Raw genomic sequence first — 17,444 nt, forward strand, 5'->3', positions numbered from 1 at the left:
AGAGGTCAAAAGCAAGATTGAAAAGGTGGGTTTTGAGGGCTGATTTAAAAGATGTCAGGGTGTTTGCATCATGGATATGGCTGGGGAGGGCTTCAGGGCTCATATAGACTGGAGCATGGCCCCCTGTTGACTTTACATTTAGTAATTTAGCTGAACGCTTTTATCCAAAAGCCACTTGCAAGTTCTGTACATCAGGTCAGCAGGTTATGTTAGGTTTACTTTATTTGTTCAAGGGGGACAGTGTACATTAATAAAACATTTTACAAATGTAAATGCACCCAATTTTTGCCAAAAGTCTAATTTCCATTGGCAGTCCCCCTGCCAGAAGGTACAGGCTAAAATCCTGTGTAAAAAAAAGGGTTAGCAATAAAAACAGAATAAAATAAAATCAGAATAAAATCAAGATAAATAACATTAGAATAAAAACACAACAAAAGCACATAGACATAGTAGGGATACAGGTCACAATACAGTCATGGACACAAGGACAGAGCACATCATGACATATTAAGAGACCCAGACATAGACAGACGCACCATATCCACACACACACATACACACACAGACACCTCAGTGCAGGAAGGGTACAACAACTCTGGCAGCTGAGTAACAATGTTCATCAAACAGTGTTGAAACTTGGGTGCTGCAGTGTTGAGTGCATAGTAGTAGAGACCGATTAGCATAGTAGGTAGGTAGTGATATAGGCAAGGGAGATTTTCTTTTTGTAGCAAGATGCATGATAGTAAAAGACGGTACAAAGGTTATTCATTCATTTTTTATTCAAGAATTAACAACAGCATGGCATGAGCTAAGAAAGGACCGATTTAGTAGGAAGTAGGAAATTGTCCTCGGTTAAAAAACAAAAAATATCTGAACTTCTCCTATTGAAGTGTTTTGTACATAGTTGTTATTAAAGTGCTGCTTGCTGCTCTGTGGGTCTGCTGTGGCTCCTGCCCTCCTCCCTCCCTTCCTCCTCGGTGCATGACCCTCTGCATCTCATGGTTAATTCACTTACCATCCTAAATGACAAGGAAGGGGACGCGGAAGACGCTGAGCAGTCGGAGACAATTTGTCTCTCAGTGGGAGATAATTTGTCTCTCAGTGGGAGACAATTCATCTCTCAGTAGCAAAGGGGAAGCCGTTTTCAAACAGTTTGACGGTGACACTCATTTATCCTGGACCGTTTTTGGTGTAAAACCAGGAAGTGCTCAGAAGAACTGCATTGAATTTACATCTGTTGTGGATAAAATAGCAATTTGAGACAGACTCTCTAAACATGAGTCAAAGTGTCATGTATGTGACCTGCCACTAGGGACAGAGAGTGGCTAACTGCGAGTGAGTGAGTGAGTGAGTGAATGAGTGAGTTAGACACATTGCCATCTAAAAGTGACTTTGCATCTGAAAATAATGATAAAGCAATAAATAATTGCTTTGTGTGGTCAACCTATTTTGACCTTTTCTCACCTGTTGCATGTCTCCTCTCCTCACCCTAGCTCCTCTCCTCCCTAGCTCCTCCTCCCCTCCCTCCCTCCCTCCCTCCCTCTCTCTCTCTCTCTCTCTCTCTCTCTCTCTCTCTCTCTCTCTCTCTCTCTCTCTCTCTCTCTCTCTCTCTCTCTCTCTCTCTCTCTCTCTCTCTCCCCCCCTGGTAGCAGCAGTACTGATCATTATATTCTGTGTGTTTGGTGTTGATGTCCAGCTTTATTTACAGCTACTGCAGCAGTCTGCCTCCACGGGGAACGCACTAAACAACCTGCACCCCATGTCAGGTACACACACGCCTCAACATCTTGAAACCTAGTTCAAGAAACATAAAATATAAAATGTATCTGTTCTTCCTACCTTTTACCTAGCTAGTCTAGCCTTATCTAGCTAGTGCTAGCCTAGCCCTATCTAGCTAGCACTAGCCTAGCCCTATCTAGCTAGTGCTAGCCTTGCACTAGCTAGATAAGCTAGGCTAGCACTAGCTAGCTAAGGCTAGCCTTATTAGATATGTCCTGTCTACAAGCCAAGTGATTTTCTGTTCTAACGTTGTGTTTGTGTGTGTGTGTGTGTGTGTGTGTGGTGGTTTGTGTTGTCTTTGTGTGTGCGGGTGACTCAGGTCTGAATGCCATGCAGAACCTTGCTGCACTGGCTGCAGCCGCTAGCGCCACACAGGGCACGTCCACCGGCTCAAATGCCATGACGTCGTCCAGTAGTCCACTCAGTGTGCTGACCAGCTCAGGTACACGAACACAACTGACCTCAGACTCTGACCCCTTTTCTTGATCCTACAATCACAACTGTAGCTTTCCTCTCGACAAACTTTGTCATTTAAGGTTGAAAGGAAAGACCAACCGAAATTGGACCGGAAATACAGTTATACAGTCATAGCAGCTGTAGTTCCAGTTGTGTGTCAGTAGCTGTAGTTCTAGTTGTGTGTCAGTAGCTGTAGTTCTGGTTGTGTGTCAGTAGCTGTAGTTCTAGTTGTGTCAGTAGCTGTAGTTCTGGTTGTGTGTCAGTAGCTGTAGTTCTAGCTGTGTATCAGTAGCTGTAGTTCTAGTTGTGTCAGTAGCTGTAGTTCTAGTTGTGTCAGTAGCTGTAGTTCTAGTTGTGTGTCAGTAGCTGTAGTTCTAGTTGTGTCAGTAGCTGTAGTTCTGGTTGTGTGTCAGTAGCTGTAGTTCTGGTTGTGTGTCACTAGCTGTAGTTCTAGTTGTGCGTCAGTAGCTGTAGTTCTAGTTGTGTCAGTAGCTGTAGTTCTAGTTGTGTCAGTAGCTGTAGTTCTAGTTGTGTCAGTAGCTGTAGTTCTAGTTGTGTGTCAGTAGCTGTAGTTCTGGTTGTGTGTCCGTATCTGTAGTTCTAGTTGTGTCAGTATCTGTAGTTCTAGTTGTGTCAGTAGCTGTAGTTCTAGTTGTGTCAGTAGCTGTAGTTCTAGTTGTGTCAGTAGCTGTAGTTCTAGTTGTGTCAGTAGCTGTAGTTCTAGTTGTGTGTCAGTAGCTGTAGTTCTAGTTGTGTGTCAGTAGCTGTAGTTCTGGTTGTGTGTCAGTAGCTGTAGTTCTAGCTGTGTGTCAGTAGCTGTAGTTCTAGTTGTGTGTCAGTAGCTGTAGTTCTAGTTGTGTGTCAGTAGCTGTAGTTCTAGTTGTGTGTCAGTAGCTGTAGTTCTAGTTGTGTCAGTAGCTGTAGTTCTAGTTGTGTGTCAGTAGCTGTAGTTCTAGTTGTGTGTCAGTAGCTGTAGTTCTAGTTGTGTCAGTAGCTGTAGTTCTGGTTGTGTGTCAGTAGCTGTAGTTCTAGTTGTGTGTCACTAGCTGTAGTTCTAGTTGTGTGTCAGTAGCTGTAGTTCTAGTTGTGTCACTAGCTGTAGTTCTAGTTGTGTCAGTAGCTGTAGTTCTAGTTGTGTGTCAGTAGCTGTAGTTCTAGTTGTGTCAGTAGCTGTAGTTCCAGTTGTGTGTCAGTAGCTGTAGTTCTAGTTGTGTCAGTAGCTGTAGTTCTAGTTGTGTGTCAGTAGCTGTAGTTCTAGTTGTGTCAGTAGCTGTAGTTCTAGTTGTGTGTCAGTAGCTGTAGTTCTGGTTGTGTGTCAGTAGCTGTAGTTCTGGTTGTGTGTCCGTAGCTGTAGTTCTAGTTGTGTCAGTAGCTGTAGTTCTAGTTGTGTCAGTAGCTGTAGTTCTGGTTGTGTGTCAGTAGCTGTAGTTCTAGCTGTGTGTCAGTAGCTGTAGTTCTAGTTGTGTGTCAGTAGCTGTAGTTCTAGTTGTGTCAGTAGCTGTAGTTCTAGTTGTGTGTCAGTAGCTGTAGTTCTAGTTGTGTGTCAGTATCTGTAGTTCCAGTTGTGTGTCAGTAGCTGTAGTTCTAGTTGTGTGTCAGTAGCTGTAGTTCTAGTTGTGTGTCAGTAGCTGTAGTTCTAGTTGTGTGTCAGTAGCTGTAGTTCTAGTTGTGTCAGTAGCTGTAGTTCTGGTTGTGTGTCAGTAGCTGTAGTTCTAGTTGTGCGTCAGTAGCTGTAGTTCTAGTTGTGTCAGTAGCTGTAGTTCTAGTTGTGTGTCAGTAGCTGTAGTTCTGGTTGTGTGTCAGTAGCTGTAGTTCTGGTTGTGTGTCAGTAGCTGTAGTTCTAGTTGTGTGTCAGTAGCTGTAGTTCTAGTTGTGTCAGTAGCTGTAGTTCTGGTTGTGTGTCAGTAGCTGTAGTTCTAGTTGTGTCAGTAGCTGTAGTTCTAGTTGTGTGTCAGTATCTGTAGTTCTAGTTGTGTCAGTAGCTGTAGTTCTGGTTGTGTGTCAGTAGCTGTAGTTCTAGTTGTGTGTCAGTAGCTGTAGTTCTAGTTGTGTCAGTAGCTGTAGTTCTGGTTGTGTGTCAGTAGCTGTAGTTCTAGTTGTGTCAGTAGCTGTAGTTCTAGTTGTGTGTCAGTAGCTGTAGTTCTAGTTCTAGTTGTGTGTCAGTAGCTGTAGTTCTAGTTGTGTCAGTAGCTGTAGTTCTAGTTGTGTGTCAGTAGCTGTAGTTCTAGTTGTGTGTCAGTAGCTGTAGTTCTAGTTGTGTCAGTAGCTGTAGTTCTAGTTGTGTGTCAGTAGCTGTAGTTCTAGTTGTGTGTCAGTAGCTGTAGTTCTAGTTGTGTGTCAGTAGCTGTAGTTCTAGTTGTGTGTCAGTAGCTGTAGTTCTAGTTGTGTGTCAGTAGCTGTAGTTCTAGCTGTGTATCAGTAGCTGTAGTTCTAGTTGTGTGTCAGTATCTGTAGTTCTAGTTGTGTCAGTAGCTGTAGTTCTAGTTGTGTCAGTAGCTGTAGTTCTAGTTGTGTCAGTAGCTGTAGTTCTGGTTGTGTGTCAGTAGCTGTAGTTCTAGTTGTGTGTCAGTAGCTGTAGTTCTAGTTGTGTGTCAGTAGCTGTAGTTCTAGTTGTGTGTCAGTAGCTATAGTTCTAGTTGTGTCAGTAGCTGTAGTTCTAGTTGTGTGTCAGTAGCTGTAGTTCTAGTTGTGTCAGTAGCTGTAGTTCTAGTTGTGTCAGTAGCTGTAGTTCTAGTTGTGTCAGTAGCTGTAGTTCTAGTTGTGTCAGTAGCTGTAGTTCTAGTTGTGTCAGTAGCTGTAGTTCTAGTTGTGTCAGTAGCTGTAGTTCTAGTTGTGTGTCAGTAGCTGTAGTTCTAGTTGTGTGTCAGTAGCTGTAGTTCTAGTTGTGTGTCAGTAGCTGTAGTTCTAGTTGTGTGTCAGTAGCTGTAATTCTAGTTGTGTCAGTAGTCCCTTTACTCACAGGCTCCATGTAACCTGTGTTTGTATGTGTGTTCCTTCCCTCACAGGCTCCTCTCCCACCTCCAGTAACAACTCCTCGGTCAATCCCATGGCTTCTCTTGGAGCCCTGCAGTCGCTGGCCGGGGCCGGAGGCCTGAACATGAGTTCACTGGCAGGTACACACATGTTATAGATGTTACACACATGTTATAGACGTTACACACATGTTATAGACGTTACACACGTGTTAGACGTTACAGACACGTTAGACATTACAGACGCGTTAGACGTTACAGACGCGTTAGACATTACAGACGCGTTACATTTTACATTTAGTAATTTAGCTGACGCTTTTATCCAAAGCGACTTACAAGTTCTGTACAACAAGTCATCAGGAAGGGCACACCTCTATCAGCTGAGTAACAATGTTCATCAAAGTGTTGAGTGCTACAGTGTAGGTTAGTTTATTAGGACAAGTGCATGACAGTAAGGTTAATTAGGGTTAGATATCTTTTTTATAAAGTTTTCATTCATTCATTCATTCATTCAACCTATTAATACTATATCTATATCTGTACATATATCTTACTTACTTGCTACGCTGCTGGCTAGTACGACTTGAATGAATGAAAACTTTATTTAACAGATTGCAGAATGGGTACAATACAGTACGGCTCAATACACAATTGTTAAGGGGATGCAGACCAGAGAAAGACGTTTGTCTTGTTTACATCAGGGTCCCCTATTTTCAATTCATAGTGACATTTATGACATACACAACTGAACATACTGTACGTGACATCATGACATTTATGACATAGGAACATACATGACATACAGGTATATATAGTACTGTTACATTTGTGACATACGATATGCAAATATACAGTACTGTTACCCAGAGATCCTAACAGAAAATATATACATATGATGGGGAGGAGACTGTACATTAGAAGGGGGTGGGTGGGTGGGAGAAAATATATACATACGGTGGGGAGGAGACTGTCCATTAGGAGAGGGTGGGTGGGTGTCTTAGTGTCTTTATACCTGTATATGTACACTAAGGCTGTCCCCGAAGCCTGTTTTTGGGATTCGAACTTCGTCAGGGTTTTAAAAACCTTCGTTTTTAATAAAAAAAAAAAAAAAAAAAAAGCTTAGAAAAAATATATATATATTTTTTTTTATAAATATCCTCAAACTAAATAGTCAATTTGAATAAAGTGATTAATCTGATTAAATGAGTCTCTTTTTTATTCTTTCTTTTGATATTTTTATTGGTTTTTTAAAAGATTTTTCACATACAGTCACTTACATTACAAGACACACATTGTGACAGAAGGGGGGGGGGGGTTCCTCCAGTTCATCTATGCCAGGGGTAGGCAACCCTAGGCACGCAGGGGCATTTTCATAGGCACAGGGGGCAGCATAAAAAAATAAAAATAAATATATATATATATATATATATTTTTTTTTTTAATATTATAGTGAAATATTTTGCACTGTTGTCGCATTTATCTTGTTGAAATCCTCCCACAGGTTCTTTTTACTACCACATATTTAATTGAGACCCTTTATTTGTTTATTATTTCAATTTAGCTGGAAATACATTGCTACATCATTCAGTAACATTTGCAGAGCCTTATAACAAAAACATTATTACGGTCACCATTGTGACCAGTGGGATTAATCAACACATTTTATTATTTATTTTTTCTATTTCTGTGTTCTTTCTCTTTCTGTGTTCTTAAAACAATGACAATAAACATAGTTTTATTAGGTTGAAATAATGTGGTTGTGTACTTATTTTTCTGTTAACTTATTATGGATTGAAAACTGAAAACCTTAATGCACAGTAATTTTACAGTGTAGTCTTGCGATCAATCAAAACTTATTTACACGATATACCTCACATTCACCCTCCATTCACATTCTGGTGTTCTCCATTAGGCCTGTAGGTGGAGCTATGACAGCACACGTACAGTACACACACCGATGGTGTGTGATGTGTCCAAAAATGAATGGGCAAATGTGAGTGAAATGGTCGCACTGTTTGTCTGTATGCAGCTGTTTGTCTGCATTGCATCTCCCCCCCCCCCCACCCCCAACTCAGATTTAGGGTTGATACAACCATCATAATAATATTGTTAATAATAACAATAACAATAATGATGTAATAATGTAAAAATTATCATTAAAAATACCTGATTATGAGAAGAAAAAAATTACGATGCATGGAATATTGTTGAGGCACACTAGTTACAACTATATTTCAAACAGGCACTCCATGTCAAAAAGGTTGCTGACCCCTGATCTATGCCGTCATCCACATCATAAGCAAGCAAAAACTGATCAAAAAGAAAAACAAGCAAAAAGGAAATCTAACCCAGACAGGCACTGCACACAGTACTGCACTTGCCATATATATACATATATTATTTTTTTTCTATCCAAAGTCTGTCCATACAATGGGGCATTGGGCCCTTAGAAGGATCTGAGAAATTTCAGCAGGAAAGTAGTCCAATAGTGGGGCCCACACCTCCTGAAAGGAAGCGTCGTTGCCTCTATGCATTGCACAGAGTCTTTCATGGGGTAGCACACCGAAGATCTCTCTGTACCACATCTGTATGGATGGAGGCCTATCCTTAATCCAGTTTATCAGAATGCATTTCCGGGCTGAAAGCAGAAGTTTATCAAATAGTTTGAATTGTAAGGGTGTCAAATTAATTTCATTTGATGGGAGTCCCAGTAAAAAAGCTCCCGGATCCTTCTTTATTTTCACCTTGAAAATGTTGCTCAACTCACGTGCCACTTGGCCCCAGAACCTTACATTCCCAAAAGTAGTGATAGTAGGTGCCCAGATCTGTTTGACATTTCGACACTTCTTTTTTATTAAATCAACTTTCTTTAACACTTTGGGTGCCATGGGTTAAATTCATTATCAACCGTAGGTTGCCGGTTCTATTTGTCTATGGAGAAAGTCCCCTTCTTTGCAGGGCTATAACTTTTTAAATTCTATTGCTACATTGCCATTATTAGGGCCAATTCAAAGTCCTATATGTATTGTTCATTGTGTAGCAACGTTAAACTTTTTCATTCACATATTCATAGTAAAGTATGGTCTAATGTATAAGTATGTTTTCATCTCTTTCTGCAGCTTTCTCCAGAACGTGATTTATAGCCCCAAATACATTATATTGATGATGCAATACAGTTTTATGGCAATCAGCGCGATATAAAAAATTCCAACTAGACGTACTTCTAGAAGTTACTACACGTCATCTGATGTTGACCGGATGGGCTAGGGGGCGTTTATAATTCCGTGGGCAGCGTTATACCAATCATCTAATGTGGGTCAAATGTTGATAATAGCAGTTAGTATCGAAGACGGTAATTTTACACGCTAAAACTCACCCCAGTCTCCGCACGCCGTTGGGCGATCATCGTAGAGTAGACATTTTACCATTATGGGATGTCGATTTACCCGGTCCATCTCCAGCTTGTATAATGGTATATACGTCCAAATCATGTTGTTTATCGAGTTATTGGCAATCGATCGCTATGTAGTGTGTCGAGATCGAGTCCCGGGACCTATAGCGAGTGCCCGGAAGTAATATGGCAGACCAGCACAACCTCTACTGCACTTCCTGTTAAGCGATTGCGCCGATCGGCCACCAGATGGCGCTCCTGAACCGCCAGAGAGCTCAGTGGGTCCTCCTGGTGGATCTCAGGCCAGCGGAGGGGAAATATGAATCCGATCCCAGATATTTGAAATATTGATATTAAAGACGCTGTAAAGCGTCCTCGGCAACTTGAGCATTGCCAGGAATGACGCTTTTAAGCGTGTTCCGGCAGTCAAAGTGTTAATGAATATAACGTTTTTTTTAATACTATAATATTAGTGTAGCCTAATCTTTATCTGCAACTGTGAAGAAAAACCACATTGGTTCAAACAGAATGAATAGACACATAAAAGAAACATTAAAAAAATTATAATAATATTAATTTTTTTTTTATTAAAAATTCGAATGTTAACATAACAAACGAACGTTCGAACATTCAGGCTCAGCCTTACTGTACACATTAATTAATACTACTCTAATACAGCTCTGTACATACATCTGATTAGCACTATTACTCAATAGTAGTACTAATGAATATATGCTATATACCCAGTTTAATCACCTGTACATTGTATATTACTTTTGCACTTTACTGTTACAGTTGCACTCTGGTTGAAGGCCAAACTTATTTTTGTTGTACTGTACAACTACTAGGGATGGGTACCGAATTCGGTACTTTTGAGGTACCGAACCTAAACACGTCGGTACTACCGAGTATCGAATCAAGTGAGAAACCAAAAAAAAAAAAAAAGTTTTATTAAATTCTTTTTTTACTTTTTTTTTTTTTCTTTTTAACTTCTTTTCATGTCAACGTTCACACGCACAATATATGCTTACCTAGGATTTGACTTGATTCAACAACAAAGCAGTCGGAGCAATGACAAGCCGAAAACTGTCGAAATTGTAGTTATTTGAAGTTTGGATTTTTTTTTTACGACTGAGGTAGGTAAATTAAATTTCTTGAGACTAAAGTACCGAAAAAAGGTACCGTTGGGTACCGGTATCGGTTCAAATGTGAAAGGTACCCATCCCTAACAACTACTATGTGCTTTTTAATGACAATACATTTGAGTCTAATCTAATCTGTTCTAATGAGGTAGTGGCAGCAATTTACATATATATATATATATATATATATATATATATATATATATATATATATATATATATTTTTTTTTTTTTTTTTTTTTTTTTTTATTATTATTATTACTATAATTTTTTTTATTAGAAATGTTTTCCTTTTTTTTCTTTTTTTTTCTCAAAACTGGCCAAGTGACAGCTCTGAGCTCTCTGATCTGGCCTGATCATAACTGCAGTAATGGCCACCTGCAATCACTCAGTGCAAAATAACTGCACTGGGTTGGGCTTAAGAATGTAATTATCCAATCAAAATAGGGTAGGGTATAGTGGTCTGCAAGGGCCTTGAAATAAAGCCCGAGCCCTGCCCGAGCCCTTGAACTTCAGGCCCTGCCCGAAAATAAGTCCGACTGTAAATAATATTTTAAGCCCTAGCCCTCGTGAAAACCCGAAAAAAATTATTATTATTATTATTATTATTATTAAAATATAATTTTTTTTGTATTTGTTTTAAATATTCGAAACACGGTTTTATATGAACGTAATAAATAAACAAAACTAAGAAGCATTTACATAGCCTGTTTCGCAATGCCGTCTCTCCCAGTGCTCGCTTATATAGACTGACTCACACTGTCACACATCAGCCTCAAAACGTATTGAAGGCTATAGAATCTTCTTTGACACACGCACACACACACACACACGACACACAATAGCCTACTCAGTCAAACAAACAAACAGAAAACAGAAATCAGATTTCGAGCAGAGCAACGTAATGAAAATCACAACAAAACAAGTAGCGAGTCGCGACCCAGCAAATGGTAAACATCACTCACCAGACGTCAGCAACGCGTTGAACACCGTTAACAAAACCGGCTACATACATCCCAAGAACAAATTAAAACGTTCGCCAACTGGCTATATTCCAACACAACCAATCGAGTTGAACTTGTCCCCTGAGTTCTCTCTGCGCGCTGCAGTAATTACATCCAAATGTTTCTCTGGCGCAAAAGAGAAAGCGAATCTTAAAACGAAGGTTATCATATAACCCTAGTTATATGAAAAAAAAAAAAAACGCAATAAAAAAATTTAAAACGGCGGTGCCCGGGCCCGGCCGAGCCCGAATTATTTATTAAAAAAAAAGCCCTACCCAGCCCGAACCCGCCGGGCCGGGCCGGGCCCCGTCGGGCCTGGGCAAGGTTGCAGTGCACTAGTAGGGTAGGCGGGCTAGTGACACTTTGCGCACAAGACTGATTGGCGTTCACGCCGTGCCACACAAACTTAAGATCCAATCAGAGACGCACAGCGGCGTGATTTTTTCCCGTAGCCTCTTCGCAAACATAGGCTATGGAAAAAAAGCTGAATCCCAGATCCGATTTTGACGATGAAGACCCCCAAAACATGGAGGTCCCGAAAAAGTCATAACAACTTTTTTAATACTTTTTCCTTTTATATATATATTTTTTTTCATAAAAATATTTTTTTGGATGAAAAGTTTGTTTTTCAGTCCGATTTCGGGGAAAGTGGTCGGTTCGGCCCGGGGAGGTCAAAGTGTGGTTAGTTGACTTTGTGGTCAACATGAGAATGTGCGAATGGGTAGGTGGTGTGGGTGGTGATGGCAGTGGAGCAGGAGGGGTAGTGGCAGTGGAGCAGGAGGGGTGGTGGTGATGTGCGAATGAGGAGCCTGACACCTGGGAGGAATGGGGGTGTTGCAGCCTTGGGGATGTTTTAAAAATATAATTTAATATAATAATTGCTTCACCAAAAAAAATTGTCAGCAGCCGCCACTGACTTGTATTGTATACTGTAATGCAATGTCATTGACAACAATTGTGTGATACATATTATTTTTTGTGTATTTCAGTTTTACAAATTTGTAATGGAGAACAGACAACAGTAAAGACAATCAACTTTGCTCCAGCTTCTGCATCTCCTTTACTCTTGTTCACTACCTGTTGAAGTCCGTCAGCCTGTCGTGTATTTCTCCCATAACACGCGTTGTGTCTTCTTGGTTCGACAGTGCGTTAAATTAGTTGGTTAGACCTCCGTGATCGATCTCGCTCGTGAAGTTTCTCAGAGTTTGCTCTGCTTAGTCCATTATTTCACATCCCATGGGGGTGTTTCATTACCATATATGGATAATCATGCACAAGCAACAAATGGTATTTATCAACACAGAGTGTGCGTAGGACCCGTGTACGCACGTGTGATAAATCCTGATTTTTCTGTGCATAGAGACATTCTAAATTCCGTGCTTAGGAACAAAAATAGTACACTTTCTACGCATTATTGATAAATGAGGGCCCTGGTCTTTGGACAATTGGGCCTTTTTACACAGTCTGTCCTCCTCCCTTCTGCTCCAGGCATGGCGGCCCTGAACGGAGGCCTAGGCAGCGGCCTGTCTAACGGCTCGGGCAGCACCATGGAGGCTCTCAGCCAGGCCTACTCTGGTATCCAACAGTACGCTGCCGCAGCACTGCCCAGTCTCTACAACCAGAGCCTGCTGTCCCAACAGAGCGTCTCAGCAGCAGGCAGCCAGAAGGAAGGTAGGTATTGCTGGGCGGGAGAGGAACCAGGGAGCAGCCAGAGAGAACCGTTAGGATGAGAGCGGACAAGAAGGGGGAGCGGCTGGGTACAGGGTGGTGGGGGCTGGCTTACAGGGTGGTGGCGGCTGGGTACAGGGTGGTGGCTGGGTACAGGGTGGTGGGGGCTGGGTACAGGGTGGTGGGGGCTGGGTACAGGGTGGTGGAGTCTGGGTACAGGGATGGTGGGGGCTGGGTACAGGGATGGTGGGGGCTGGGTACATGGTGGTGGGGGCTGGGTACAGGGTGGTGGGGGCTGGGTACAGGGTGGTGGGGGCTGGGTACAGGGTGGTGGAGGCTGGGTAGTGGGTACAGGGTGGTGGGGGCTGGGTACAGGGTGGTGGGGGCTGGGTAGTGGGTACAGGGTGGTGGGGGCTGGGTAGTGCGTGGTGGAGGCTGGGTAGTGGGTACAGGGTGGTGGGGGCTGGGTAGTGGGTGGTGGAGGCTCGGTAGTGGGTACACAGGGTTTCCCATTAATTACCTAGACTGTGGCGGCCAGTCTATATTTATTTATTTATTAATACATTTATTATTATTTTTTCTTACTATTTTTTTAAATATAAAGTTTGCCAATAGGGATGTATCAGTAGTATTGACAGTGGTAGTAGTCGTAATAGTAATCCACTATATTTTTTTATTTTCTAAAAAATAAACCAGTTCAACACAGGTAACCACTTTTGCTTAATTTCTTTGATTGCTCAAATGTATGCTCTAGTGACTAGTCCAGTGGTTCACAAACCTCTCCTCGAGACACCCCAGCCATTCCATGTATTTGTTCAATTCCACCACCAGCACACCTGATTCAACTAATAAAGGGCTAGTTAAGTTGAATCAGGTGTGCTGGTGGTGGAATTTAACAAATACATTGAACGGCTGGGGTGCTTCGAGGAGAGGATTGGGAAGCACTAGTCTAGTAGATTTTGTGTTTTGAGCACAAAGTTCATCATAGATCTAGCCTCTTTATTTTGCTCTCAAAGTGCACCAGGTTGATGCATTTAACTTTAAAATGTAAAAGAAAAAAATCCAGGGGGGCATGCTCCGGACCCCCCTAGAGGGTCGGAGGTTCACCCCCCATAGTCTCTGAAAATCCTGTGGGAAACACTGGGTACGGGGTGGTGGGGGCTGGGTAGTGGGTGGTGGAGGGTAGGTACAGGGTGGTGGAGGCTGGGTAGTGGGTACAGGGTGGTGGGGGCTGGGTAGTGGGTGGTGGAGGGTAGGTACAGGGTGGTGGTGGTGGAGGTTAGGTACAGGGTGGTGGTGGTAGGCCTAGGGTAGGTACTATAGAGGAGAAGTTTAGATGTAGGGAATGATGAAGTGAGGCTTAATATAAGGAGAGAGGGGGGTGCGACTGAGTTGAATGCAGGCAGAATGAGGTTGGTACCAGGGAACCATAGAGGGTGGATGTAGAGAGATGGAGGTGGTGTTGGAGAGAGGGGTGTTAAAGTTTTAAAGCTTGTTGTAGGTGGAGGTGGGGTTGATCTCTGATTGTCTGAAATATGTCTTGAATGTTTCTGGGCTCAATTCTATTTCAATTGATTGACTTCAAAATAAATTGAAATTAAACAACCAAATACTGAGCTTGTCATTTTCTACTCGTCAATGGGGGAGGTGGGTTAAGTAACTGTATACTATGTCAGAATTCTATAAAAAAAATTAAAAATTTAATTTTCAATTACATTTATTTTCAGTTTGTATAGCAGTCACCCAAATCAGAGTGGAATTGACCCCAACATGTCTACTGTATATAACCTGTTGATGTGTTGTTTATGAGTGAGTTGCCAGGCTGCTAGGCTAGGATGTTTGTGTGCTGTGTTGTTGTTGTTGTTGTTGTTGTTGTCACCTTCTGCTAAGGATTCTGTCTTGTTTTAAATCTGCTGCCTCAGCCAGCGACGGTCGCAGCACGGGTAAGATCTCACCCCCTCCTCTCTGACATGGTCTGCAGATTAAACTAGTATCATGAGATAACGTTTACATTAAAACAAGCGGAATTCCATAACAGAAGGCTTGTCCTCGTCTGTGTCTCATGTTCCTTGTTTTTCAGGATTTTATGGTCATGTAAAACTGTCTTAATCGTGTAGTGTGTGTTTTACTGGTGTCTTTTAATGTGCTTGTTATTTGGTAAGATCATTTTTTTTTATGAAATATTTCTTTTTATACACAAAACAAACACAATACAGTAACAATAACAATAAAAATACCTCAAAATACCACAATAATAACAACAATGACATTAGCAATAACACAAATAATAAACACAGAACATAACATAAATGTTCATACAATTATTTGTTAAGATTCTGAGAGATAATTGAACCATGATAAATAGATTTTCTGAGTAATTTATTTGTATATTTATGAATTGCTGGCTTGCTTGATTGATTCATTGTTTCTTTTTTTTTTATAGATTGTTGAGAAATGTCATTAGCAATACTGCTTGGCTGGTGTTGATTATATTTGTCTAATTGGTTCATTGATATCTAGGGCCTGAGGGAGCCAACCTGTTCATCTACCACCTGCCCCAGGAGTTTGGAGACCAAGACCTGCTGCAGATGTTCATGCCCTTTGGAAATGTCATCTCGGCTAAGGTCTTCATCGACAAGCAGACCAACCTCAGCAAATGTTTTGGTGAGTCGTGCCAAGCGTACCTAGCATAAAGAGATATTTCACTTTAGTAGAACTTGTCAAACATCAGCAGTCTTACCACTGTCTAAAGTCAACTACAAGTAAGTAACTACCAACTAAATATAATACTTCTGAATTATGAACAAACATTACAGCAATATTATTCTGCGTAATATATTTTTCTAAATGAAAGGCTAAAAAAGCTAATATTGCCATTTTCAAATGATGAGTATAGGAACTATTTCTCACTTGAGGTCTAGTTTGACAAACTGTCAACTTCTCCAACAACTCCCCCAACATTCCATGCAGGGCAAAGATACACAGTGCACTCAAACCTACAACAAATTGACTGGATCTGCTTTTATTTTTTAAAGGTCATAAATCTGTAAAGACGCATCAAATGCCATAACAAACACGTACTTTGTCTGTTTTAAATCTTCACAGCAGTATTTTGTTCATACTTCAGAAGTATGGTATAGTTTGTTTGTACTTCAGAAGTATGGTATTTAGTTTGTTTATACTTCAGAAGTATGGTATTTAGTTTGTTTGTACTTCAGAAGTATGGTATTTAGTTTGTGTATACTTCAGAAGTATGGTATTTAGTTTGTTTGTACTTCAAAAGTATGGTATTTAGTTTGTTTATACTTCAGAAGTATGGTATTTAGTTTGTTTGTACTTCAGAAGTATGGTATTTAGTTTGTTTATACTTCAGAAGTATGGTATTTAGTTTGTTTGTACTTCAGAAGTATGGTATTTAGTTTGTGTGTACTTCAGAAGTATGGTATTTAGTTTGTTTATACTTCAGAAGTATGGTATTTAGTTTGTTTATACTTCAGAAGTATGGTATTTAGTTTGTTTATACTTCAGAAGTATGGTATTTAGTTTGTTTTAAATGTTCTACTTCAGAAGTATGGTATTTAGTTTGTTTATACTTCAGAAGTATGGTATTTAGTTTGTTTTAAACGTTCTACTTCAGAAGTATGGTATTTAGTTTGTTTGTACTTCAGAAGTATGGTATTTAGTTTGTTTTAAATGTTCTACTTCAGAAAGTATGGTATTTAGTTTGTTTGTAGTTTAGTTTTGTCTGTGTGGGTAATGGCAGACCGGTGGCAGGCCGTTAATGTTCACGAGTCTGACCGCCTGGGGGGATAATCTGTTTTTGATCCTAGTTGTTCTCTGGTTTCTATCCTAGTTGTTCTGTGGTTTATATCCTAGTTGTTCTGTGATTTATATCCTAGTTGTTCTGTGGTTTATATCCTAGTTGTTCTCTGGTTTCTATCCTAGTAGTTTTGACTGTTTGTTGTCGTCCCCAGGATTTGTGAGCTACGACAACCCGGTGTCCTCGCAGGCGGCCATCCAGTCGATGAACGGTTTCCAGATCGGTATGAAGAGGCTCAAGGTGCAGCTGAAACGCTCAAAGAACGACAGCAAGCCCTACTGAGAGCGCTGAGGCGCTACGGACTTGGTTTAGGAAGGGTTGTGTTCTGGTAAGTGGAGTGTGAAAAAAAAGAAGCTACGACCCCCACCCTCCTCCTCTTCCTCCTCCCTCCTCACCCTCTCCTCACTCCTCCTCACTTCTCACCCTCTTATGTGCACCACAGGGTGAGGTCTGTTCTGCCGGGGTCTCTCCTCTTGTTTCCATTAACTCGCAGACAAGAGAGACAGACAGACTGACGGATAGCAACATGCAAAGTTATGTTGAGCAACAGTATTTTTTCCCCCTCCAACTGAGACTGGATACCTACTTGTGTTCTGTTGTGAGGTTTTTGAATTTTGTTTTCTTTTTGAGATAAAAAGAGGAAAAAACTATTGTATTAAGTTGAGATGTCATATCAGTTTGCTGTGTTAAATTATATTATTTATATAAATATATATACAGTATATATATATGTATTATATATATTTATATATATATATTAGTCGATTATTATGATGTGTTGCACATTGACAGCCAGTTGCCAAAATACACTCCTGCTTTGACTCCCCCCTCCCCCTACCCCTCCCCCTGCTCTCAACCACCCTGCTCCCCAGCATTAAGCTCCTATAACTGACCCCCCCCCACCCCCACCCCCCGTCACAGCTACAATACACCAGGACACTGAACGGCATGCCGAACCTTCCAATCCAGGATGGAGACAGACCATTCTATGGAGAGAAAAAAAAAAAATTATTAGTAATCTACTGCGGCAAATAAGCTTCTTTTCTGTTTCTTTTCAAATATTACTATAAATCGCCTGCAAAGTCTTATCGGTGGTTTCGTATCAGGAAGATATAGGCTATATTTGATAAGTTAGGATAAATAATTATTTGTATTTTGTTTTGTGTTTTATTTATTAATTTGTTCAGCAACCAAAATGTTATTTTTTCCCCT

The 17,444-nt window shown here is 40.9% G+C and overlaps 1 protein-coding gene across 8 annotated transcripts in view; it reads left to right on the plus strand.

Annotated features, from left to right (window-relative positions):
* The window catches only part of celf1 (cugbp, Elav-like family member 1), a 74,796-nt gene that overhangs the window by 51,794 nt on the left and 5,558 nt on the right, over positions 1–17,444 (plus strand). For 5 of the 8 annotated variants that reach the window (XM_084337779.1, XM_084337785.1, XM_084337780.1 and 2 more), the window contains 7 exons: positions 1,697–1,766; positions 2,099–2,221; positions 5,241–5,348; positions 12,233–12,415; positions 14,335–14,355; positions 14,933–15,076; positions 16,387–16,560. In XM_084337779.1, the coding sequence (XP_084193905.1) occupies positions 1,697–1,766; positions 2,099–2,221; positions 5,241–5,348; positions 12,233–12,415; positions 14,335–14,355; positions 14,933–15,076; positions 16,387–16,514 (777 nt within the window). In that variant the 3' untranslated portion in view covers positions 16,515–16,560. The remainder of the gene's footprint in view (positions 1–1,696; positions 1,767–2,098; positions 2,222–5,240; positions 5,349–12,232; positions 12,416–14,334; positions 14,356–14,932; positions 15,077–16,386; positions 16,561–17,444) is intronic. The other 3 variants (XM_084337781.1, XM_084337782.1, XM_084337783.1) reach the window with 3 other exon arrangements.

Source organism: Notolepis coatsorum, assembly GCF_963971535.1.
Source record: "Notolepis coatsorum genome assembly, chromosome: 20".
In the NCBI taxonomy this organism is placed as follows: domain Eukaryota; kingdom Metazoa; phylum Chordata; class Actinopteri; order Aulopiformes; family Paralepididae; genus Notolepis; species Notolepis coatsorum.